This window comes from Telopea speciosissima, chromosome 8 (assembly GCF_018873765.1).
Source record: "Telopea speciosissima isolate NSW1024214 ecotype Mountain lineage chromosome 8, Tspe_v1, whole genome shotgun sequence".
In the NCBI taxonomy this organism is placed as follows: domain Eukaryota; kingdom Viridiplantae; phylum Streptophyta; class Magnoliopsida; order Proteales; family Proteaceae; genus Telopea; species Telopea speciosissima.
This window is the reverse complement of record NC_057923.1, coordinates 52700272-52724639: the sequence shown is the minus strand read 5'-3', so window position 1 is coordinate 52724639 and position 24368 is coordinate 52700272. Positions and strand designations below refer to the sequence as shown.

The window sequence follows — 24368 nt, the reverse complement described above, 5'->3', positions numbered from 1 at the left end:
ACATATATCCCAATCTAACCATTGTAAGGATATTTTAGGATTATCCCTATGAACAAGACTCCTATATTGATCCGAAGATGGTGCTATTCAGATAAGTGGAATGGAATTTTCGGGTAGTTTCTAAATTCTGGAATTGTGAGTTTCTAATTTCTGATCTATCTTTGTAGCTACGCATCAAGCCATTGGAGTCCAAGGTTTTGGGCTGCTAAACTGCTCCTACCCTATACTCGATCTGTTTTTTGGCCACAGCAGCACATCTGAAGCACTGATTAGTAGAAAATTTGATTTCTCTTAACAATTAACAGTCCACTATCAGATCTGTTGTTGATGTTCTTGAACCAGCAGAGAATTAACAATTAACAGTCCACCAGAATAGAGTGAACAGAACCCGTCTTTGAAGAAGAATGGAGAAGAGATGGAATTGGAAAGGGGGATAGGGGGACAGCTCTCTCAGCCTCTGATCCTCTCACTAGGCTTCCAATTACACAAAACAAATTCCTATTCATTCAATTGTGGGGGCTTTCAAGAGCTCTTACATATTTATAGCCTCATGGCTGAATAGAAACACAGACTTAAACTAGGACTCCTAATTAGGATTCAAAGTTAAACTAGGAATCCAATTAGGATTACAACTTCAAATAAAAGACCAAACAAACCCTAACCTAATCCCACGATTTTTGCTGGTGTAGGGGAAAACCCTACACCTACCCTATACGGCTATACCTACACTACTGCTGGTGTAGGGAAGAATCCCTACACCTGTGTCTGGTTTTAGACAGCCGATTTACATTAAATCCTAAAGGGAAATTAAAGTACTTAGTGTCAGAACCTACCTCCCTCCACTGACTCTAAGGATTACGAGTAGAGGATGCGTGAAAATGATACACTTCTTGTATGGCTGCGGAATAATATGGATCTGTTAATAGCTGTCAATGCTATGTATCATACCAATGCCAAAGGTGTATGGGGCGTACCCAATGCACGAGGCTCCTGCCACTGTGGGGCCTAGGGAGGGTCATAATGTATGCAATCTTACTCCCGCTTCGTGGAGAGGCTGTTTCCTGAGTATGGGATGATTTAAAAGTTTTTGTCAAGACAAAAATATCTCCCATGTGATGGAGATACATCACCAAAATGGGTTTATTTTATTATAAACAAGCCTAAGGTTGGGTTCTATGCATGTTGGGCCTTTCGTCCATTGGGTTTTTAATGTAATAGGCCACTTTAGTGGACATAAAATATGGGTAGAAAGAATGACCACGGGAATCCCTTTATTAGTTAGTTTTATTTCATACTAATTTGTTTTGGTTCAGTTCGATTGAACCATGGTCTAATGTTGGTTCAATTTAATTTATCTTTAATTATTTATTTCAAAATCATGAGTCCACATCAAAATTAAGTTATAAGCAAGTTAGGACTTCAGTTTGACTATGTCATTGAATCAGTGTCCTTTTAATGTAATCCTAGATGGGGATAAAGCCAACTAGAACCAGAACCAGGATTTACTAGGGTTTAGTGGATTGGCTAGAGTGGAATTAGGTAAATAGTGAAGTTAAGGTTAGGGTTTGAGAAGGAGATTAATGTAGGGATCTAGGGTTTATAATGAGTATTCTGGCTAGGGGCTTGGATCGAGTTTCCCAAACAGTGAAGGGGAGATTCGGTCCAAGTTTGGGCTGCTTCTAATGGTGGAATCGGTGGGCAGGTTTTAGGTTATGGAAGTGATGTTTGGAGATGGAGGGATATTAGGGTTTGGCTTAGAGGGTTAGGAACAGATGGGTTTGGGGATGTAGATTTACTTACGGTTATTGGATGGATCCTTGAACTCGGTAGCGATTTGGATAATCGAGTCATGAACCTTCAAACAATCAGCGAGTAAAACTTGAACAAATCTGAATGCACACGAATGAGAGAGACAAGAACTCGTGAAGGCTATCTCACCTCACCTTCACAACCTATCTCGAAAGTGGAATGCAACAAAGCAAATTTCTTATTCATTAAATCGTGGGGGCTCAATGGAGCTCTTACATTATATAGCCTTCAAGGCTGGACATGAAATATAAATCCTAACTAGGACTAGGACTCAAAACTAGGACTTCTAATTAGGATTCAGATTTGAACTAGGAATCCTAATTAGAATTACAACTCAATAAAGAATAAAACATAATAAAAACAAATAAAACAAATATTAATCTAAATCCCCACGACTGCTGTTGGTGTAGGGAAGAATCCCTACACCTACCCGATGGCTAATTATGCTGGTGTAGGGAAGAATCCCTACACCTGCAGCTGGTTTTAGACAGCCAGTTTACATCAACTCCCCCCTTCTCAAAAACATTCGTCGGATGAAAGACATGTAGCGCTTGTAGAGATCAGGATCAAGGCGCCTGAAGTCGTCGGCGTGAATCTAGGTACTATCACTATCAGGGCGATCCTTCCATTTAACAAGGAAGGAGTAATAGCCGCGACCACCCCGCATAGTAGTAAACTTGTTATCAAGCACATTCTCAATGACATCAGCAGTAGGAGTGGTAAACCGTGGGAGGCAGAGAGAGCATGTGCGTATCACCGCATCATCGAATGGTGGCCGACATAAAGAATGAGATCGGCCACGTTGAAAACATTGTTAATCTTCATAGACGGAGGAAGCTCGAGCATATAGGCATTGGTCCCAATGCGTTGTTGCACCTTGAAAGGACCCATTTTGCGAGGGTGGAGCTTATGATTGGCTCCGGAGGAAGTCGCTCAGGAGAAATACGGACCATCACCAAATCACCAGGTTGGAATTCCACATATTCGGCGATGACGATCAATTGCTGCCTTGTAACCTGCATTGTTAATAGCAATGCGTCGACGAACGTCGGTATGGACCTCGGTGATGTGGCGGAGGAACTCATCGGCCCACACTAACACGAACATGAGGAGGAGGAGGAAGCAAGTCCACGGGCGCTTGGGTTGCGGACCCAAAACAATCTCAAATGGAGTACGGCCGGTGGTCCGATTGAGAGAACTATTGTACACGAACTCGGCAATATCAAGGACGAAGGCCAATCTTTCGCATGATCACGAACAAGACATCGGAGGAGTTTGCGTAAGCTGCGATTAACCACTTCGATCGCCCATCATGCGAGGATGAAAGGCGGTGGAGAACTTGACTTGGTATTGGTCTTCATCCACAAGGTCTTCCAAAAATAGCTAGTGAATTTGACATCACGATCGAAACAATAGACTCGGGTAGCCCATGAATACGTACTACCTCTTTGAAGAAGAGCTTGGCGATGTGACTTGCATCAAATGTCTTCCGACAGGAATGAAATGAGCCATTTTCGAAAGCCTGTCCACCACCACAAATATAGAGTCATGACGCTCCCGTGTAGATGGGAGACCGAGAACGAAATCCATGCCGATATGTAACCAAGGTGCATGAGGCCTTTGGAAGAGGTGTGTAGAGGCCCGTGTTTTGCTTATCACCCTTGCAAGCGACAATCTCGACAACGCTGAATCACCTGTTAGGCGTCAGCCGAAGATGTGGCCAATTATACAAATCAGCAAGCGCAGCATATGTCTTGCTAATACCAAAATGCCCTCCCATGCCACCGCCATGTAGTTCCCCTAATGAGGCCGTCGAAGGGATGTGTTAGGGATACATAGGCGTGTCCCGAAGAAGAGATATCCATCACGTAGGGAGTATTTGGCATCGATTCCGCCTTGTTGTAATGTAGTATGAATGGGGGAAAAATCAACATCAGCCGTGTACTCATCTCTGATATGTTCGATGCCTGTGCTGTGAGTAGAAGAGGTGGATAGGGTGAGAACTTTCCGACTTAGCGCATCAACGACCTGGTTTTCTTTGCCTGCCTTATACTTCAGAACGAAATGAAACTCCTGGAGATAGGCGATCCATTTAGCATGGCGGTTGCTTATGGATCGCTGAGAATGGAGATACTTAAGGGCCTCATGGTCAGAGTATAGAATAAATTCTTTGCCCACAAGGTAGTGTCTCCAATGATTTATAATCTGGATCACTGCATAAAGCTCCAAATCATAGGTAGAATAACGCCGCTTAGCATCGTTGAGTTTCTCACTATAGAAGGCAATGGGATGATTTGATTGCATGAGAACTCCTCCAATCCCAACATGGGATGCATCTGTAGCCACCTCAAATATGACATCAAAGTTTGGGAGCCGTAGAACAGGTGCCTCGGTCATCTTTTGCTTGATCAAGGAAAAAGCTTTGATAGCAGCCGGTGTCCACTGGAATTTGCCCTTACTTTCTCTCATGCACTTAGCAATGGGTGCCATGATGCCGCTGAAGTTCCGAATAAAACGCCGATAAAAAGATGTTAGGCCGTGGAAACTCCTAACCTTTGTCAAGGTGTGTGGCACTGGCCAATCGACTATGCTTTGCACTTTCTCGGATCAGCTTCAACCCGTGAAGATATAATAAACCCAAGGAAGATAACCTTAGGTAACATAAAAGAACACTTTTTGAGGTTGATGAAGAGTTTCTCTATACGTAACACTCTCATTACTTGCTTTAGATGATCAAGATGCTCCTCGGTGGTGTGGTCAGATAAGAATGTCATCAAAGTAAACCACAAGAAACTTACCGATGAATGGACGAAGTACCTATGTCATTACACGCATGAAGGTGCTTGGAGCATTTGTGAGACCAAAAGGCATCACCTTCCATTCATATAGACCATCCTTTGTCTTGAAAGCGCTTCCACTCATCTCTTGGCGGACCCGAATCGATGATATCCGCTCTTTAAGTCAATCTTCGAAAAGATGGAAGCACCTGTGAGCATGTCTAACATGTCGTCAAGTATTGGAATAGGAAACCTGTATTTGACGGTGATCTTATTTATTGCCCTGCTATCAATACACATCCTCCATGTACCATCTTTCTTTGGAGTAAGTAATGCTGGAACAGCACATGAGCTCATGCTCTCAACAATAAACCCCTTGCGAATCAGGTCATCCACTTGTCTCTTGAGCTCGGCATGCTCGGTGGGGCTAAGACGATAAGTGGGTAGATTTGGTAGCACCGAACCAGTACTAGATCAATGGCATGCTGAATATCCCTCTTAGGAGGTAGCTCATCCGGAAGATCGCCTGGTACTAGATCGAGAAATCATCAAGCGGATCTTTTATGGACTTGGGATGAATAGTAGTAGGGGTTAGTGACATTGCTCTCGTGACCAGGGCTAGTATCAACCTCGTCTCTTCATGTAGTAAGGAATTCTCGGTGAGGCGGACAGTCTGTTACTCCATGGGTTGTGCTTTAGTAGTACTAGTACTAGCATGTGGTGCCTTGCTTTTGACCCTCCTTTCATTGGCTGTCTATTGTCAATAGTTTTCAAGACTGTTGTCGCTTGACTAGGCAGCTCTAAGCCTTGGCTTCATCAATGGTACATTGAGGGGTTGAGAACCAGTGGTTTCCCTTTGAAGTCAAAGAAACACTGATTTTTTGTACCTCCCGTCAATACATTGTTATCATACATCCATGGTCTCCCAAGTAAGACATCGATCGAATCATAGGAATTATATCACACGGACATTCTCCTCGTAACCGTAAATCTTGAGTGGTACGAGCATCGATGATTAACCTCTAAAGTATCATTATTAAGTAAGGATACCTTGTATGGTTGTGGGTGAGGTTCAGCTTTAAGCTTCTCTTCAATGACAAGCTTTAGAAACCACGTTGACACAACTACCGCTGTCCACGATCACTTGTGCTATTGCTGTCCCGCTATCCATCGTGTATAAAAGATGCAATGTCGACGCCCGTCCTCTCCTTTAGATTCAAGAACCAGGATGCGGGTTACTACATTTACCTCATAAATTTTGTCTTCCAAAGTATCATCATAGTCTTCTCCCTCAAGAGCAGCATTAACGGCCCAATTGTCATTAAATCAGGGGTCACAAACTTCGACATCCGGACTAGTTTCCATGGCTGCAATCACCGAATTGGACTTCCTTCTTTGGGGGCGTACCTTGCATAATGACCATCTTGTTGGCAATGGAAACACTTGTTAGGTGTTTGACTACCCATGGGGCCTTACCCTTTTCCTCGTAGTTGGTGGAGCTCGGGTAGGGAAACCACTAGATCCGTAGGAGTAAAGGTTCTCCTAATATCACCGGACTGCGGTGTGAATCTTTCTGGGGGCAGCTTTGATTAAATCTTCAAGATCCATGGCCTTTTCAAAACAAGTGATTCAAATTATATATTTCAACCACGCCTATCTTGTCTTTAATGTCAACCCTCAATCCCAACTTGAAACGGGATATAAGCTGGTCATCGGTCCTCATCTACACCCGTACGTGAGAGTAAGTCATTGAATTTATCAATATACTCCTCAACCGTTAAGGTACCTTGTCGTATAGTGTTCGCTTGATCATGCAAACGCCTCGATAAGAAGGAGGTAAGTACTTCTCTTTGAGAATCTCTTTCATAGCTGCCCAAGTAATTGGTTCCATGTGACGACGGATCAACTTTGTCTTCATGTGTACGCCACCAATCTCGGCTCCTCTAGTTAACTTAGTCGTGGCCAGCTGCATCTTTCGGTCTTCGACAACCGAAACCACTTGAAGTAGTCATCTAGAGCACTTAACCGTCATGGAATGCAATAGGGTCATGTTTCCCGTTATATTCCTTCAGATCCAGTTTTACCTTATGCTTATCATCACGGTAATACTGATTTCCATCGTGATCTTCATCTTCTTCATAGGCAGAATTGTTGTTGATCCTGTGTGTCTGTAGTGTGGGAACCCTCAGTGGTAACCTACGTGGATGTCGGTTGTTAGTGTATGAAGCAACAACTTCAGTTTGTGATATTTGTTGTGGAGGTGCAGTAGGACCTTGTTGTCACAGTACATCAACCTGTTGCTTGATGGTCTTCACATCTTCAGATAAAACCTTGACTATCTCAGCCAGTTGTTGTAGAGTGGTTGGATCACTTGATTTTGGAGAACCCATAGCTAGGCTTTGATACCAAATAATGTAATCCTAGATGGGGATAAAGCCAACTAGAACCAGAACCAGGATTTACTAGGGTTTAGTGGATTGGCTAGGGTGGAATTAGGTAAATAGTGAAGTTAGGGTTAGGGTTTGAGAAGGAGATTAATGTAGGGATCTAGGGTTTATAATGAGTATTAAGGCTAGGGGCTTGGACCGAGTTTCCCAAACAGTGAGGGGGAGATTCGGTCCAAGTTTGGGCTGCTTCTAATGGTGGAATCAGGCTGGGCAAGTTTTGGGTTATGGAAGTGATGTTTGGAGATGGAGGGATATTAGGGTTTGGCTTAGAGGGTTAGGAAAGTAGGGTTTGGGGATGGAGATTTACTTACGGTTATTGGATGGATCCTTGAACTGGTAGCATTTGGATAACGAGTCATGAACCTTCAAACAATCAGCGAGCAAACTTGAACAAATCTGAATGCACACGAATGAGAGAGACAGTGAACTCGTGAAGGCTATCTCGCCTCACCTTCACACCTATCTCGGACAAGGTGGAATGCAACAAAGCAAATTTCTTATTCATTAAATCGTGGGGGGCTCAATGGAGCTCTTACATTATATAGCCTTCAAGGCTGGACATGAAATATAAATCCTAACTAGGACTAGGACTCAAAACTAGGACTTCTAATTAGGATTCAGATTTGAACTAGGAATCCTAATTAGAATTACAACTCAATAAAGAATAAAACATAATAAAAACAAATAAAACAAATATTAATCTAAATCCCCACGACTGTTGTTGGTGTAGGGAAGAATCCCTACACCTACCCGATGGCTAATTATGCTGGTGTAGGGAAGAATCCCTACACCTGCGGCTGGTTTTAGACAGCCAGTTTACATCACCTTTAGTATTTCAGTTTCCTTGTCAGTTTATGTTTCCCAATTATCTAAGGATTGGGTCAGGCCTTTCCCTTTTAGGGTTTGATTCTATTTTTGAGTTTTCTATATAAGGTTGTAAGGGGCTCCAACATTGTACACGAAAATTGATTAATGAAGACCTTTTCCTGCTATTCTCTTCATGCTGTGAAGAAATCCCTTGTGTTTGATCAAGGAACCCTGTGTTTGACCAAGGTGTGGCTGGTGTTTGATCCATGCAACCACCTTGCGATGTGAAGCCCGGGTGTTTCTCTATCTCTATACTATTCTTACATCCTTCTTCCCCTCCATTGACAAGTAAGTTAAAATTCTAGTTATTTTCTGCACTTCATCTTCTAGTTTTTGCTGTTCTTAATTTCTGTTCTAATCGAGATTCATATGCAAGGCTTTTTTTGCATGAATTCTGATTAGAGCAATCCAGCCGTTAGAATCATTCCATATCACATGTTCATCAACCCCATTCATGGACTCAATTTCAATTTGGTGCAATTCAGACCTACTGATCTGGAATTATTACAGATTTCTTATTCTGCCCTTGTGCCTTAAAACTGATATACTGTTCATTATACTGTTAAATCGATACACTGGTTTATGTTAGAATTTATGTAATAGGGGTAGTTTGGGAACTGGTTTATTATCTTGTTGTCTTACATTGTATTTTTCCTTTTTTTACCTTTTACCTCCCTAGGGAGGTGTATGTAATTCCTCCTATCATGTTAGTATCTCAATATAGGTGGTAAGAGTTCACTCTCTCCCCCCATACGATTGCACTTATCTTTCTCTTTTCTCTTCTTCGTCTCATCTTCTTTCTTCCTCCTACTTCTCCTCTTCTCTCACCTTGATCCTCGATTACTTTCCACTTGGTATCAGAGCCAGGAAGGTTTGAGAGTCGACCGGCAGCTCTCTCTCTCATTGTTTGTGCCTCTCTTGGAACCCTAGAAGAGTATGAGGGTCCAATAGAGGTTGTACCATGTAAGAAGATACAACTAGGAGACCTAATGGAGTTCTATCATCAACTAGAAGACTCATTGGAAGGAGACTGGGGGGCTGTGAAGACTGATTGAAGAAACAAAAAAACAAAACGAAACAGGGTTACCGCCAGCAGCCCCTTGTCCAGCTTTGTTCTCTCTCATCGGGCCTCAATTACAAGCAAGGCTAGGTTTGTTGTAGACTTGTAGTCGTCCAAGAGGTACCGATCCTTGCCCCATAGCCTCGGTTGCTGAAAGAACTCAATATGAGTGTGCCTTGTGAGTAATATCAAGGTGAAGGGACTGGTAGATCTCCAATTGACTCCTGTCGTCTTGTAGACTGGGAGGATTTGCTACACATCTCCTTGCATCTTGTAGATTGGGAGAACTTAAATTATATCTTCAAAGCTGCTGCCATTGAAGATCTGCTATTCAAGTAAGTAATTTACCATTTCAGCAAACAACCGTCTTCTTCTAATCTTCTAACCTAGGCCAATCAATCTCCACTATCACCCCCTCCACTAGTCCTCATCGATCCACTAAACCCTAATTCATCTCAAGCCTGTCCAGCCTTATCCCTCCTGGACAGGCTTTATCCCTCCATCAGAATCCAATCAAAATTGGATAACAGCCCCCTCTCACCACACCCTACACTCGATCCAGCTTACAGCCCCATCACACCATTAAAACCCTAATCCCCCTCAACTCCAGTAAAACCCTAAAAACCTACCTATACCAATCCAGCCATCAAAACCTTTCCAAATTACACTCAAACTACCCCCTTACTGCCCCTAGCACTCGATCCAAAGCCCATCCCAGAATTCCTATCCTAAACCTTAGTTTCACCTATTTTCCTATTTCCCAAAACCCAAAACCCTAATTTTCTGAATTTTAATTCTCACTTAAACCTTACTAATCATACCTCATTAAACTTCCCTAAACCTGCCTACTCTTACCATATAAGACTTACCTCCATTACCCTAAACCTAACCCTAAACTTGACCTAAATCCTTCAACCTGTTCATTCGACCAGCTGTTTGAAAAGTCCTGGTTACTTGTCTCCAAGTAGATCCTTTGTCTATCTAGGACTACATCACTTTCCTCACAATCACTTGCCACAACTCTAAACTACTTATTCCCCTTGCCTAGTACTACAGTCCTAGACCCTGGTATTCATTGCACAAAACAAAAAGATCCTGCATCTGTAATGCTCCAGCTGGATAAGGCAATTATTGTCCCAGTAGCCCAAATCCAAATTCCCATTATCAGTGCCATGTGATACTACTTGACATCACCGACTGAAAACTAAGTTCAAGAAAGACCTGTGATGTAGAGAGAACACCTTTAAAAAGTACCATCCTTTTATCCAACAATGCATTAGTTTCTTATGATATCTCAGAACCTTAATTTTGAGAGAATCCTTAGATGGAATAACCCCTCTTCTTAATAGTTTGAAGGATGTTTACATTTGTAATTCAAGGCTGATCACGAGTTTGGTATTTTAATTTCATTCAGTTTTTCTCTGAAGTCATTCCTCAAAACCAATGCCACACCCATCTTAAAAGATTAGGGTTTCATTAACCAACATAAGATTGGGGGCAAGATTTGGCTCCCATTACCCCTGATCCCATAAGAGTACTGCATACATCAGGAAAAAAAATAGACTTACAATGCAATTCAGGAGAAGAAAAAAGATAGGCTTTAATGAACGATGATCAATTCTTACCTATCCAAGTTCCAAGTGAGTGTAACTTGGCCCTTTTAGCAAGAAGGCTAAAAGACATCTCTAGGATGTCTCTACAGGCACTTTCATCAGATGTTGCTTTGGGTGAAAAAAATGGGAAAATCATTGAAAATATATCATCACATCCACATGTCAGCAGCCTATAAAATGTTTATATTATCTGTTTCTCGTCGGGCTTGACCAACTTAAGAGTCTAAAAGAGAAATTTGAATGACATGTTATGGGTCTGGGATTTAATCAAAGGAACTACTGCCATCTCCTTGAACAGGAATGTTTCATAAAGTACATATGCCCTACAAATGAAGGTGAAACCATGCTGTATCTTTAGGATGCTCAAAGGAAAACCAGGACTGAGGACTTTCCGGCACATTATTTGATGCTACAGTGGTTCAGTATTGACTTCTTACTTAGGAATTGATCACATGTCATGCCAAAACACTGAGGCTCTGAGACCTCACAATAGGTTGAAAACAAAACTGGCCAAGGAGCTCAACTCATGTATCTGAACATTAAAGGTGCTTCTATGAATGCTACAAGTTGGAACATGAATACATGATCAAATAATATGGGTCTTTACCCTTGTCCTTGAACATCCTGTTCGACAGTAGACAAATAGCAAGCAAAATGGTGGATTATCTTGCAAACAGAGTAGTGTATAAGTAATGATTCAAGGCAAGGTTCTGCTTTCTGTGATTTTGTAAAGTTATTTTATGTTCTGTACCGTCCTTGATATCCTTCTTACATTCTTTGCATGGAGTTTGGTTTTCAAAGTTAAAAATGTTTAACTGCTACATAAAAATAAATAAACTGATAATTACCTCCCACTCTTCTTGACTTTGAATTCCCTCATAAGCCATCAAGAACGGCTTCATCTTTTCTAGTGCATCTCGAAGAGGAATTGGAGGCTTTTCGTCTATATCAGGGTTTGCATCAAACTCCCCCATCAGATACTCTGGCTCAAACTCTATCTGCAAGCCATGAAAATCACAGTGAAGGCCACTAAATAACCACCAAGCTCAATCATTGAGCTCATTCAAATGCAACTGATCAAATATATAACACTTACCATATTATTAGTGTGGACAGCATCCAGATAAGCATCATCCACTGGTGAAGGCAGCACGTCATAACTCATATGTTCAAATAATTCAGCCAATTTATCCATGTTCTCTGGCCCAAGTCTCTTAGCCAACCTCTCTCCATCAGCATTGTCACCCAAGTAAAGACCAGTAGCATAGTCCTCGTCTGCATCACGGAAACGACCAGCACTTCTTCCACCTCTTCCCCTCCAACCTTGCACTCCCCGTCCTGCTCGTCCCCGACCACTTCGTCCTCTTAACCCTCTTCCCCTCCCACCGTCCTCCATCCCATCTCCTCTACCTCGAGACAAAATCCCAACTGCCTTTTTAACTGCGTCTTCCCTACTCAACCTTGGCTGGCTTGGAGAAGTTTTATCCTGCATGCTGACAGCACCTCCTCTTCTTGATTGAAGGTGTCGGTTTTCTTCAGTACCAGTACTCTCATTAGGGCTTGGTGATGGTTTAGGTGGTTTTCCACGTCCAGCACCAGGTAACCCTGGCAAGAGAGAGGATGGAAGGATATCCTCATCCAGCTTTAGAACCGAATCACTCGATTGAGGTTTCTGAGTATCTTGCCGGCTGAAAAAAATGGGTTTCTTGGGCTGAAAGCCTTCAGACTCAGATGGGCGTGGATTAGGTTGTGGTTGGGTAGTTCGGACAATTCCACGACCAGCAGGAGGACTTGCTGCAGAGATCCATGAAGAGAATGAAGGAAGAATTGGGGTGGAAGGGATGGGTTTACCTCTGCCATGGCCAAATCCAGAAGGAAAGAAAGCATCGTCAGCTTCAGCATCAGTGTCTGGTTTACCAGGGGTTTGAGCTGGGGACAGGTCAGGAGCGCCAGAGGAGCCTGAACCAGAGCCTCGGCCCCCACCTCGGCCTCTACCACCTCCACCAGCAGCAAAAGTAGAGTAAGCAGAAGAGGAAATAATTAAGCTCTGTTTGCTGGTTTTGCAGCTACTGGTGCTCGCTAGTCTTCCGAGGCTTCCACTCATTGTTTGTCACTGCATATATAAAAGATAATCATCCACACATCATAAGTGAAGTCGGTCTTCAAAAGTTCTGTCATTACGTATACCACCTAATAAACAAATAATAGCATATAGAGGTATCACAACTCACAAGTGAAATAAACACAATAGAATAATTGTGGGGTCGTCAATCATCTACAATCTGCACATTGGACCAAGTTTGATGATTTGATTCCTCAATGGAGCAACTGACAGTATTGGAATTCCAGGTTTCTTAATTACAGCTCAAGGATATTGTAGCATCGTCAATGTAAGTGTGCAATGCAAATGCTTTGCAGGGACAACATCTTGCAATAAAAGGACCTCACAGCCTTCACCTCACAGAGGTTGTAAACAGGATTGTGGCACAAAGAACATTCAAGAACACCAAGAACACTTTATCCCTTCAACATCCAACAACTAGCCTTAAAGGAACACTAAGACCAACACTTAGAAGTTTAGGAAATAACCTATTGAGAAATTGGGGATTGGGAAGAGTGATACAAAAACCACTAAGTGAACTGTTTTTTTTTTTCGGTTGAACAAAGTGAACTTTTATGGTTTAACAATCAAGCTCATGGTTCAGCATTGGAGGATAGTGAATGCACAACTATCGTATGTGGTTCCAAAAATATTCATATTGCAAATGAAGACATGTAAATGATATGTTAAGGTGTAACTTCAAACGGAGCAAAATATTCAACTTGAAATAGTGAAAATGCATAGCTGAAAGGGGTGTCAATGGGTCGGGTTGGGCCGGGCCTGCCCTAAACCCTAACCCAACCCTAGGGGCCTTAACCTAAACCCAAGCCCAACCCAACCCTGCCAGGACCTAAGATACCCTCAGCGGCTCAGCCCAATCCGACCCTGCCAAGATTTTCCCTATCCCGACCCGGGCCTGATTGACCCTGACCCTGATTAAACCTTACCCTGATTTTTATTTGTATGTATTTCATTGTCATCCTACGGCTTTAGAAATAAATAAGACATATTTACATGAAAAGAAGGGGTAGGAAAGAGGGGAACCAATCTCCTATGTTATTCTACTTCCCATAAAAATAAAGATTACAAGATTACCCTGACTAAACAAATAAATCCCTAAATATCCTACTGAACCAACATCTGTCACCTGATCATGCCAACACACACCATAAACCGTATTCAACCTATTCAATTCATAGAAAGTTTTTAACAGAGCTCTCGGTTTTGGAGAAATTAAACAGAGCTCTTGGAATTGGAAAGAAGAAGAAACAAAATACAAATAGGCTTACAGAAGGGAGATGGGATAACTTGGGTTCAGTCATAATATACTAAAGAAATCAACACAAAAATAAAATTCTGCCTAGCACAAACAATCTTCAAAAGGACAGCTTTTCAACTCCAGATGGATTTCCAAGCCTGGAGATATGAAGAATAGTAGTAGGGAATACAAACCCCACAGAATAACACTGATATATATATATCGATTTCAGACAGACCGCAGCACACTACTTGAAATCTTAAGTAATGGTCAAACAGACCCCAAACCAGAATCGAGTCTTCTATTTAAGAGGGTTAACAATCCCCCAAAACCTTAATCTGATCTGCTTGTCAGATCAGAACCCATAGCAAAAATAGATGACGAGAAAAAACCTGAAAAACAGAGTATTGCCATATGTGTGGAGAAATCTGACTGCTGATAATCCAGACCTCTGATCAACTCAAAGCATAGTCAAGTCCCCTTGCCAATAATATGAATGAATCCCCAAAAGAGTAGGGTTGAAGGCTGGCTTGATGCAATGTATTGATGACACACCTTACTGCCACAATGAGCAACCACAGAATCAGGGGTCGATGCCCTACCATGGATCGAAATCAATTTTGAAGGAGAGAATCCTTCATGAAAAGCCAGCAACTGATAGTAGACATTACACCCGAAGAGTGGCCTAGTCTTTCACTGATATAAAACTAAGTTTACATAACAAATAGATGCAGCAAAAGGTGGCTGTGCACCTGAAAACTCCTTCAAAATTGAAAAAAAAAATAAACAGAGACAATGCTAGTCTTACAGAAGGGAGACGGGACTTGGAGTGCTATCACAGAGGGTTCTGTTACAACTTACCTTCAAGAATCGCCTTCAAAGCTGCAGATGTTCAACGAGTTCAGACTTCAGACTTCAAAACTCCTTCAGGTTCAGCGATTCTTTCCTATTGTTTTTCGATGTGGGGATAATTTGCAGAAATCGCAGAGTGGGAAGGCGGAAGGCCGAAGGGAAAGAGAAGGGTTTTAGGCTGTTTAGAGTTCGATTCTCATTTTCATTTGGATTTGGAGAAGATTTGCAGCAAACGCCGATGACGGGAAAGAGATGGAGTTTGGGCCTTTAGGGTTCTCTTGTTCGAGAAGGGAACGAGACTCGTGAAAGGGTGAGTGAAATATGGAATCGTGAAAGGGTTTTGAGAGTTTCTTTTGTATTTTCCATTTCTGAGTGTTAGGATAAACTGATAAAGAAGAATTATAATATATATTGTAGGGATGTAAATGAATAGCCAAAATTCGTTTTCGTATCTGTATTCGTATCCGTGTCCGTATATGTTTAGCACTCTCCAAATCCATCCGACAGCTAAATGGATGCGGATACGGATAGTCTATAGGTATCCGAAAAGCTATATTTAAATGTAAACGGATAAAATATCCGATTTGTATCCGTGTTCCTATTCGTTTAGCACTATCCGAATCCACCAAAAGCTATTTGGATGCGGATGCGGATGCGGATATAGCACTATCCGAGCCGAATCCGATCCATTTACATCAGTAATATATTGTATATATAAAATTATATATATTTACTTATAAATAATACAGGGTCGGCCCAACCGGGCTCAGCCCGAGGCCTAAACCCGAACCCAAACCCGACCCTATCAATGCCAAGTAATTTCTAAACTCAAACCCGCTCTTCGGGCTGAAAAATCAAGGTCGGGTTCGGGCCGTCCGAGCTTTTTTGACACCCTTAACTGCTAGGCTATGTGGAGCATGTCCCCAGATACAAGAAGGGCAAAAAGACCACCCCATGTTGGATGCACACTCTCATTGACCTTGTACTAGGGCAGGGCAATGTAGCCTGGCAGCGAACCTCTTCCCTTTAAAAAAAAAAAAAAAAAAAAAGGGAGAGGATTCCTTGAAAAGCAGCGTGACCCCTACACGAACACGAGGCCAATGGGACTATTCATAGAAGCATCAACAAGAGCATGATTTCTGTTGATGCATGTTGAAAGACAGAATTCATGATTTCTGTTGATTTTAAAGGTAGAAATCATGCTCTTGTTGAAGGCCAAAAAGAACATGCGGAGGGCATTAATGCAAGCCTCAAGACAGGCTACTTGAACCAACAGATCGGGAGAGAAATGGGTGCCACACTCAACTAAGTGAATGAATCCGAGTAAAAGGCAAATTTGTGCAATCTAGGTAAAATAGATATAACTTTAGACACACAACTCGGTTTAGGGTGATTCAAGTTGCAGATTCAAGATAACAGAAAGGGCTACAACTTTGTTCTTTAAGTATTAACAGATTCGAGACGAAAAAATGTGATAATGGCTTGTGAATTAGATGATGCAACATAGGACTAATCTGGAATGATGATAAAATAACAAAATTGAAGAAATAAAAAGATAGAGATAGAAGAAGGATAAAAAAAAACCCTCAATGATGATACCCTTCTAGGTTGTCAAAGAAGGTAGATGATTAATACTTCTAGATTGATTGCTGAAACTCTTCCAGGCTGCAAGGAAAGCTTCAATTTAGTAGGCCTTTCTCGCTATTTCTACTTGTATTTCATGTGATTTTTGCCTTACTTTTCGTCTTGCATCTCCGAAAGTGAGTGATCCCATCTTTCTAGATGGTGATCGCTTTCATTCTCTTTTCGTTTCCTTTTCTCCTTCTATTTCTCATGATGTATTTCTCCTACTTACATCTTTACATGATCCCCATCCCCTATTTACAAATTCCATACTTCTCTTCACATTTTCTCTCCATGTATACATGCATATAGGTTTTTATCTCGTATTTTCATGTTTTGCCATGTATACGTCTTTATGATATCTTTTAGGACTTGCATCCATATATATAAAATTGTAATGTGTGTTCCTCTTTATCTCTCTTTTATCATGTTATTCACCATCCATGCCTAGTCTAAAGTTTATCATTGCTTAGGTCCATAGGTTTTGAGTCCTTTGTTTTTCTTTACATTCTAGTATACTAACCTCTGTCTTGCAACCGAACCTCCGGGTATGTGCATCTCACTCCTCCTTGTACTTTATTTCCTTATTTTACCTTCACATTTTACTTCTTCCCAAAGCATGTTATTCATTCCCACTATGCCTAGCAATAGAAAGATCGGCAAGTCCAGGAGGACTGGGGTGCCTAATACCTTCCCTGGACCGTAACTTGACCTGTACCCAGACCAACGGAATATTTGTCCCCAAAAGGGCATCATATGAAAGTCACTACATTACATTACACTTACAATCTCTAGGCCCTAGACCCTTCTCTAGGTGGCGACTCCAAACATACAATCCTCACATCTCTCTTCTCGCCAAAAGGGAACGAGGTAGAGGATACGTGGCGATTCCCCGCCATGTCATTGCCCTCATAGTGGTGACTCCATTGGGGATTAATTTTTTCCTTATGTAAAATAGGTTAGACTTTTGAAGTGCTTGGCATATATGTTGTACTGTTTTAACATGCCTTTTCTTTTATTGTGTGCTTTTGGATGTTAATTTCAATGCACTAACTTTGCATCATGCTTGCATACACTATCACACACCGTTGGTCATCCAACTATTGCAAAGATTTAACCTCTTTACTTACACCTCGTAGCATAACCCTGGGCCTGTTGTATAGACATGCGGCTTACCCTTGGTGAAACTACAACTCTTAGCACCGTACTGTTTGGTATATTAAAGAGGCTTGCACCGTTGTACCGCTTGATCATCTTACTCATAGGGGTGGTGAGAGGTATATAGCAGCACCTTGCTAAAGGAACACTTTTTTGGTTCTATTTTCCTTTAAACCAGCATGTATCATGTAGGGATCTAGAGCCCAACGTTTAGGTCACGAATCACTAACTGTAATACTGTTTGACAACTGAACCGGCACTTTGTTGACCTTGTTCTTAACCAGCCTGATCAACCCTGATCTCGACTTGGGTCTTCTTCGCCAATTTGTGGCCCTTGATGTTTGGGCCAATCTAGAACTTGATCAACTTAGCGCCTACACTTACTAACCCTTGCTTGGGATTGCGTGCTTGTTGTGAACTACTTTCTTTAGGGTGACATACTAGGGGTATGAGGTTTGCCATAGGCTTAGGTTCTTTCCCCAACCCCTTTTGGTCCAATCGTGACCCTATCTCTAATAGGAACCATTGCTTCGGGATGACAGGACACCCGGTCTACTACTAGTTGGACTATGATCGAAGGGAGATTAGTGCGTAGTTTGAGTTCCCTTGAATCATCAATGACCGATATGGAGACTATTCATACCAATTTAGAGAAATTAAAGGCCCAGATGCAGCAACTGGTAACAACAATGGCTAAGCTTACCCCGACTTCGGCTACACCGGCACCGCAAGATAGTACTGACCAGAATCGACCATGCTTCTTTTGAGGATCCTCCGTGAACACTGACTTAACCCGGGAGGAAGAGGTCATCACTTCTAGACCTCAACCATCCATTGAGACAACTGAAACCCAGCTCTTAAGACAGAAGGTTGAGAAGTTAGAACATGCTATGAAGAATGTCTAAGGGGTAGAGGATCAAATGATCAATTCTGAGGGACTTTGTTTCTTCCCTAAAGCACGTTTACTTGAGGGCTTTAAGTGGAAGTCTTACAAATTTGATGGAACTGGTGACCCACGAGCCCATCTAAGGGTGTACATAGGTCAGATGAGGATCAGGAACTTCTCCGAACAACAAATGGGCCAAACATTTTAAATGTCCTTGATCGGGCCCGCTTTGAGATGGCTCATGTCACTTGACTTTTCTCAAACCCATACTTGGGATGACATAGTGAAAGCTTTTAAGAACCAATACTCATACATAACTGAGATGGAGCTGACCCATCGAGATTTGGAAACTACTAAGCAAGAGGCTAATGAAGGGTTCACTCAGTACCTAATGAGGTTTAGGTCTAAGGCTACATTGATGTGGGACCGGCCCATAGAGAAAGAACAAGTCAAAATGATCATAAAAAACCTCTAAATGTCCTACAAGACTCACTTGTTCGCTCAGCCTTTGACTACATTCAAAGCCTTATTTGAAGCTGGCCAGCAAGTTGAAGATGCCTTGAATCCTCCTGACTTGATCCAAGGGAACTCTAAGCAAGGCATAACTTAGAATAACCAGTGAACTAGAACTGGTAGGAAGACTTTCCCAAATAAGAACTCTGAAGTGAATGTGGTAGCGCCGACAATAGAGGCCCCGCTTGTGATTGAGAACAATGTACCAAGGGCAGGAACCAACCGGCCAAGAAGACAATTTAATGACGTGGGCATGCCATTAAGCTTAGTCCTTAAAAAGCTGATCCAAAAAGACTTTTGACTAAGATTCAACTGGCAAGCTTGCCAAACCCGTTACCAAAATGGTACATGTAGACACTGATTTTTGTTACCCCCTGATTGGCAATGATGACAATTGGACATGGACGAAGAGCGACGCTCCTCACTGGAACCTTGAAACCTAAGAACCCATTAGAGCCCATTTCAGGCCAAAAAATAAAGGGAAAAAGGCACTATGCTCCCACGGCGCCGTGGGGCTCCTTCCCACGGCACCGTGGAGACGTGTACCTGATTTCCACGGCACTATGAGGGGGTGTGACATCAGCTTGCTGACGTCGCCCATGGCGCCGTGGAGGATTTATCTGGCCAGGAGAGAGAAGGGGCCCCTCCCTATAAATAGGAGGGTCTCCCTCCCTTATTTTTCAAGCTTTTCTCGGGTAAAGAGACCCTCCAGGGCTTGTTTTGCCCCATTTTCACCCTCTTTTCCCCCGTCTTTTCCTCATGAGTATGTGAGTGAGTGGAGTTCTTCGACATGGGTAGATCCTTCAGTTACCCATCCAAACATAGAGCGATTATGCTCTTAGGTATTGTTATCCCGTCAGTGTATGGATAACGAAAAACCCCTTTCACAGCCGTTATTCTGTCTGTATACAGATAACGAGAATCTCTTATATAGCTATTACTCTACCCAAAGTCTGAGTGACAAAACTCATCTCGTATAGCCTCATTCTGTCAGACAAGAGAGAGACAAGCCGATCGTCTGTCTCCACCTGAGCCGTGGGACATCACATATTTCACCTTCGGTGCGCTTTCATTTATTTTTTGCATTTCTAGACAGGTATTTGTCTCTTTCCCTCTCATTATTTTTGGCATAATGTAGACAATTAAAGCAACGTTTAGTGTACATAATAAATGATTTTTTCTTTCTTTGTCAAGATTAGTGCATCATAACTTAGCTTTACATGTTAGTATAGGATATATTATCAAGGGAGAATATTCGAAAACCAGCATCTAGTAGAAAGACCGATTCATCCGGGCGAGGTGGGTGCCTAACACCTTCCCACCCTCGTAACCTAACTAGTTACCCTGAATCTCTGACCAGACTATATGGAATCACGTAGCCCTTTCCGCTAACCCCGGATGGGGCCACACCCATTGGGTCCTAGGCCCTAATCCTAGGTGGCGACTCCATTTCTTTATAAAGCATGATCCTAATCCCCATGATGATATATCGGAACGATACGCCGTTATTCATCAAAGTCAATCCTTGTCGCCAAGAGGCTGAGGAACCCTCATCCCGAGGACCACAGTACTTACAGTGGCGACTCTATTGGGGAATGTCAAGCTTTCAACACTAGATGCTCCCGTTAAATGAAAGAATATTCTCCCTTATGCATTGTTTGTATGATAACATGTTTGGCTAACCCTTTTGTTTGTATTAACTGCATCATGCATAGTGCTCGAAGTGAAATCAAATGACGAGGGTTCTCCCTGTCGTACCTCTGCCCCCGGGGAGGTGAGGCATGTCATATTAAGTACTCTGAGATCGAACGATAGTTGCTTCCAGTATCACTTTTGTGCACACACGCACTGTATGGGAACACTCTTACCCCCGTAGTTAGTCGTTGGACCCCATGAGTAGTCATGGGTAATTCGCGGCGAAGCTACAGCCTTTGATATTTACTGTACGAGTTTAGAATCATCAGCGAAGGTATCCACTAGTGTGTTATGGGATGCTTTAGCCATTCAAAAAAGGCACTAGTATGATTACTCTGAGATTGAGTGACCTACTCTCCAGGTATATTAAAAGAACCACGTACCTGTAATTCGCGACCACGAGCGATAGGTATATCGATTCTGTCAAGGGTGACCTTTTTCTGTCCTATTAAGCCTACCCATTGCATGCATCATGTAGGAAAATAGACCATATATGATCAGGGTATGACACAAACTAACCCTTGTTATTTGTAAGAAAGACCGAGTTTAGGGTTGTTCAACGATTAATCTGGTTTCAATACGAGACGCCACCCAAAGTAAGGAATTCCATAGTCCCGCGATGGTCCCTCGAAGAAAAAAATGGAAGCCCGCTTCCATATGATGGAACCTTACGTGTCCCTCGAAATAAGGGCATCTCGTATTGATTCAAGATAAAATCATCAGGAACCTAAAACTAGGCTTTCTCCTTTGTTTGTTTATTTTTCTTTTTTAAGAAATGTTTGGGCGACGATGGCATTTGAAGTATGGCCTGAGAGAACTTCTACAATATCGAAAGCTCCAATGACGACTTGGATTACTTGAGCCGAATAAAATACAAAAAAAATGATAAAAATAAAATACAAAAAAAATGACATATATAAAAAAAAAATTTACATACTCAAGAAAATTCCTTGTGACCTGAAATAATCCTCTCTGACTTATGTAAAGCACAATTCACATAAAAAGACTTTTTGTTACCCGCGTGAGCCCGCTATGACAATAGGCTAACCCGAATTGATCTGATCCAATCCAGAGTTATTCAAAACTTCCCCTTCTCCACTCAACATCGTGAGGCAGAGTATAGTCAGGTTTTTCCCAGACAGAATCACCATGGATTCGTTGGGCAATGATCCACCCGAAGTACAGTTGAGTCGACAAATGGACCAATTACAGGCAGAGATGAAGCAACTTATGGGGCAAATCTTGCAAAAGTTACAAGACATGTCCCCCAGAGGCATAATACCTACTTTCAGGGAGCCAGAGTGTGCTCAACCAATGACCCCCAAGGTAGCCCCGACAGTGTCTAGGGTACCCGCCAGGATTGTGATGGAAGAAGAAGATGCCGTAATCAATGCTCCTCAGGAGTATCCCGAGACTGAAAGGGAGAAGAAGATGAGAGAAAAGGTAACCGAACTAGAGGTGGCTGTCAAAGGCAAGGTTAAGGAGAAAGATGAAGAGGATTAGGTGTTCGTTCCCAAAGGAAAAATTCCTGAAGATTTCAAGTGGAAGTTGGACAAGTTTGATGGGTCGGGAGACCCTCGAGCTCATCTCAAGATATTTGCCACCTTTGCTAGATCATGGGGGCTTTCTGAGAACCAAATGGGATAGGCATTCCTGTATTCTTTGGCTGGATCTGCTTTAAGATGGTTGACCCAACTGGACCACACTCAAACCCAATCTTGCGTGTCTGTGGTCAAAGCCTTTACAAAGCAGTACTCATACAATACTGAAGTGGATGTCACACGGAGAGAGTTGGAGACACTAAGGTAAGGCCCTCTACTGAAGGGTTCTACAATTTCGTTATGAGGTTTAGAGAGAAGGCCACAAAAATGTGGAATCGCCCGACAGAAGCAGAACAGGTGGAGATGATCTTGGAGAATCTGTAAGGAGAATATCACGATTGCCTTTACTACCAACCTCTCAAGACTTTTGAAGAGCTAATGGCCGTAGGGAAGCGCATTGAAGACAAATTGTTCACAAAGGCATATGGCCAGTATAGCCACACAATGCAATATCAGAGCCAAAATTCAGAGGCGAATATGGCAAATTCAAGACAACGTGAGTTCACCGATTTGGGTGTGGCTAGGTCTCTTGCATATGCTGAATTGAAGAAACAAGGACTTTTGGGCACAGTTCCTCCACGATCGGTCAGGGATCCTCCACCAGCTTGGTATGACCCAGATCAATACTGTGACTATCACACCCAAGAGGGACACCCCACTGATGAATGCATTGCACTTGGGCATGCTGTCCAAGACCTACTGGAAGTAGAAAAGTTTAAGCCAGGGGCAAAACAACAGTCTATTAATCAGACAATCAATGCCCTCGAAGAAGATTTAGAAGGGTTTGATCCCACCTCCTTGATCCAAGCTTTGCCGGTTCCTTCAGAAGAGGTAGTGACAGGTCAAAAGTTTCCATCAATGATGTTTGCCCAGGATGTCCATGAATCCTCTCTTCCTTCAACGATCGATATGACCAAGCTGAATGGATCTGAAGGCCATGAAGAGATCAAGGAAAAAGAGGTTTTGACAGTATTGCAATCTAGGATTGACCTTTTACCTCTCCATCTCCAAGAACAGATCATGCATCAGGTCTTACAATCAAGGAGTGAAGATTGCCTGGATTTGTTTAATGAAATTACTCTCTTCAATCGTGGGAATGACGACCTCCGAGGACTTTCTGTCCATCCAGATTTTCCTTTCTTCAATATCTTCGGGATAAGAGACATCTACCAGTTGTCTACTGAAACCCTTTGTTTCCTTTTATACCTTTGCCAAAGATACGTGGTAGCATTCAGCTTTCATGTTCCAGAATTGTTGACCTATATGAGCCAGGACGAATTGCATCCAGAATTTGTTCCCCCTCGGTCAAACACAATGAAATTCCTTCTTCGATTTCAAACACAGACTCAATGGCTCGAGCAATTATCCAGCTACGTAAAATGGAATGTCCTCTATACCCTCCACAATCCTTATTGGATACAGGAGTCACAAGAAGAACCAAATGCGAATTTGATCATGCATCGACCCTACTGCACCTTTCATTTTGGTACAACATTCAGTTTGGTGGATTTCTTTAATAGAGGATACAAAAGGGATGATTGGGAGAAGATAAGGAATCATTTGTGTGAGATTAATGAAGTCCCTAAGGAGCAGATCCCTCCAAGTTTATGGGAAAATCCTTTTTATGCTACCACCAGTTTTAAAAGGGAATTCTTCTTTTACATTGTCAGCTTGCAAAGTGGTAGCATCACCGAGGAAAGTTCTCCGTATTCCTCCGACGGAATGGGGGCAGACACTAATTGAGGACATCACTGTCGCCCGAAGGCGTTAACTTACGGCCATTAACTTGATGAGTATTAGTTTCGTTAGGCGACTTAAATTGGATCCAATACCCAGCTCTGGTTAGAAGGGTATTTTTGATGGTACAAATTGCACTATCCCGTGACAAAGTAGTGACAGTACTTCACTCTTGTGTAGACAAGATCGCACTGAAGACATCATTGGGTCTGCATCCCTTAGGTCTGTAGTCTTTTCATTCAGTCAAAAGTCCTTCTGTAAACTCATTCATCGTGTATTTTCCATTAGTCATGAATGAATATGTTTTCTCGTCCATCTACTCTCTTTCTTTTCTCTTTCATCCAAATAACAGCTTATGATGATCTCATGAC

General features: G+C 42.3%; 1 protein-coding gene across 5 annotated transcripts in view; it reads right to left on the bottom strand.

Annotated features, from left to right (window-relative positions):
- LOC122670941 (COPII coat assembly protein sec16-like) overlaps positions 1 to 12702 on the bottom strand; it is a 31505-nt gene extending 18803 nt beyond the window's left edge. For all 5 annotated transcript variants that reach the window (XM_043867989.1, XM_043867988.1, XM_043867985.1 and 2 more), the window contains exons 1-2: positions 11670 to 12702; positions 11422 to 11571 (exon numbers count right to left, since the gene is read on the bottom strand). In XM_043867989.1, the coding sequence (XP_043723924.1) occupies positions 11422 to 11571; positions 11670 to 12677 (1158 nt within the window). In that variant the 5' untranslated portion in view covers positions 12678 to 12702. The remainder of the gene's footprint in view (positions 1 to 11421; positions 11572 to 11669) is intronic.
- Between the last annotated feature and the right edge of the window lie 11666 nt (positions 12703 to 24368).